The sequence below is a fragment of the Pteropus alecto genome, unplaced genomic scaffold (assembly GCF_000325575.1).
Source record: "Pteropus alecto unplaced genomic scaffold, ASM32557v1 scaffold30, whole genome shotgun sequence".
NCBI lineage: Eukaryota > Metazoa > Chordata > Mammalia > Chiroptera > Pteropodidae > Pteropus > Pteropus alecto.
Window position 1 is genome coordinate 614240 of NW_006429782.1, and position 2123 is coordinate 616362.

The 2123-nt window shown below is 65.9% G+C and overlaps 1 protein-coding gene across 1 annotated transcript in view; it reads right to left on the reverse strand.

Moving 5' to 3' along the window:
* Window positions 1-1045, reverse strand: part of MIDN (midnolin) — an 8353-nt gene extending 7308 nt beyond the window's left edge. Inside the window, exon 1 of the mRNA XM_025042323.1 lies at window positions 994-1045. Coding sequence (XP_024898091.1) covers window positions 994-1045 — 52 coding nt within the window. The remainder of the gene's footprint in view (window positions 1-993) is intronic.
* Window positions 1046-2123: the final 1078 nt, after the last annotated feature.

Genomic DNA, 2123 nt, shown 5'->3' on the forward strand with positions numbered 1-2123 from the left:
GGCCTCTAAAGCAGGACAGTGAGGCCGCACAGCCGGGGAAACTGAGGCTGGAACCGCAACTAGCTCAAGGTCACTCGGGGGAGGGGGAGTGCCCGGGGGGCGGGGCGGGGGCTGAGGTCCCCGCCAGGCGGTGCTGGCTGCGCCTCGCCCCTCCCATTCCACGCCCTGAGGGGTCTTCCCGGGTCTGGAGACACCCCAAACCCTGCCTGACCCAAGAACAAAGAAAAGTGGGACACCCTCGGGAGCCTAGAGTGGGAAACCTCTCTTTGGCCCGCAAGGTCCTGCCCACAACTTACCCCACGCGGCCAGTCCGTGCTCCCAGCTGTCCGGAGAGTGCCCGCGTCCTGGACGAGAGCTCAGTGTCGGGGTAGGTCTGGGGCCGAGCGGGCGGCCCGGAGCCTTTATCCGCACCGCCTTCCCTGGGGTGGAGTTTGGGCGGGCAGGGGGCGGGGGGCCAGGCGGGCGGTGACGCACGCTGGCCCCCGCCCCTGCCTGCTGGCCAGGGCCCTGGGGCGCCGCCCGGTCCGGGCCGCTCGCCCTGTAAATGAGGGCGCTCCTTGAATGCCGCTGAATTCGGGGTCGGGGTCGGCGGAGCCGACGACTCGGGCGCACCTCTATTCGGACCCCTGGGACGCCGTTTGAGGGTGCGCAGCTGGTACCCTGCCCCGCCCCCTTTCCTGCCGCCCCAGGCCCTTTGCTTCCGCCTGGGGGCGCCCGAGTTGGGGGGGGCAGGAAAGGGAGCCTGAGTCAGTGGCCGAGGTCCAGGAAAACAAGCCGCAGTCACCTGCCTGGAGTGGGGGTGCCCCGGCCAGCTGCCTGGGCAGGCAACCTCCTGCATCCCTTAACAGTGACCTCAGATGGCATTTATGGAGCGATTAACCAGCGCCAGGCCTGCCTTGTGCAGCCAGTCACTGCGCGCCACGCGCTGGGGGACCTCGGGAGGTTACTGGCCTCTGGAGCCTGTGGGTGGCATGGAAATCTAGCAGGGCTCACTGGCCTGCGGTGGGGGGCCCTCAGCTGCACCGGTGATGCCGTCATCCCTCATTACCGCGAGCTCAGAACCTGGCGTCCAGCCTGTGGGGCAGGCACGCCCTCCAGCACCCATTCCACAGATGAGAAAACTGAGGCGGAACGGGGAAATGTATCGAGTTGTCCTTTCCTTCGGATTGCCCTGGGTAGGGGGTTTTCTGAAGATGACTGGTTGGGGGCGGGGCCCTCCTTCCTCCTGCTCCCTTCTCCCCAGGAGACCCCGGGTTCTACCCACCCACCCCACCCACTTATCTGTTTTTCTCCTTTATCTGGCCTGACCACCTCCACCCCCACCCTCGCCCTGGGCACCCCTCCCAGGGTTGTGTTCCTTTGTAGGTCTTCTTCCTGCCCCCATCCCCAGGTGGCTGGGCTGGCAGGAGGGGGGTGTCACTGAGGCTGGGGTTCAGGGATGGAGAGGGAGCACAGAGGTGGTGCAGGAAACCGAGCTGAGGCTGGAACACCTGGAGGGGCAGGCTGGGCGGCCCCCTTGGGTGAGGGTGCTGCTGCTGGGGTGGGCAAGGCTGTGTAACCTCGGGCCAGTCCCTGACTGTGCTGGGCCCCTTGGGTCATGTCTTTGGGGCTGGGGGAGTCACCCTCAGGTCTATGCTAATAAACGTGCCGGTCAACCCGCTTCCATGTTTCCGTTCAGAGCGGCCCGCGCTCCGGATCGTACTGTGTGTGAGCATGCACGCACCAGGGACGCCCTTCTTGCCCCGGGCCTGCCACGAGGAGAGGGCATCGTTGCTCCTGGTTTCTGGCCGTGTCCTGCCCCAGGTCGCGGCCCAGCCAGCACGGGCTGTTCTGTGCAGCCCAAGTCAGGGAAGGGTGTCCCCAAGGCTTCTGTCTTTCATGGTGCCTGTGCTGTGCTAGCAGGTCCTGGTGGCACCCAGCTTTTTCCCCCACCTACAGGCTGAGGCCTCTCAGAATGTGGGGATACCTGCCAGGGGTTCCTAGTGTGGAAGAGCCCTGGCGCAGGGGCTTGAAGATCTACCTCCCTTCTCGTGCCCCCGCAGTCTCATTTAAAGCAGCTGGGCTGGCCAGGCACTCTTAAGAATCCGGGCTCTGAGTCGGCGATGGCGGCGGGGGATACACCT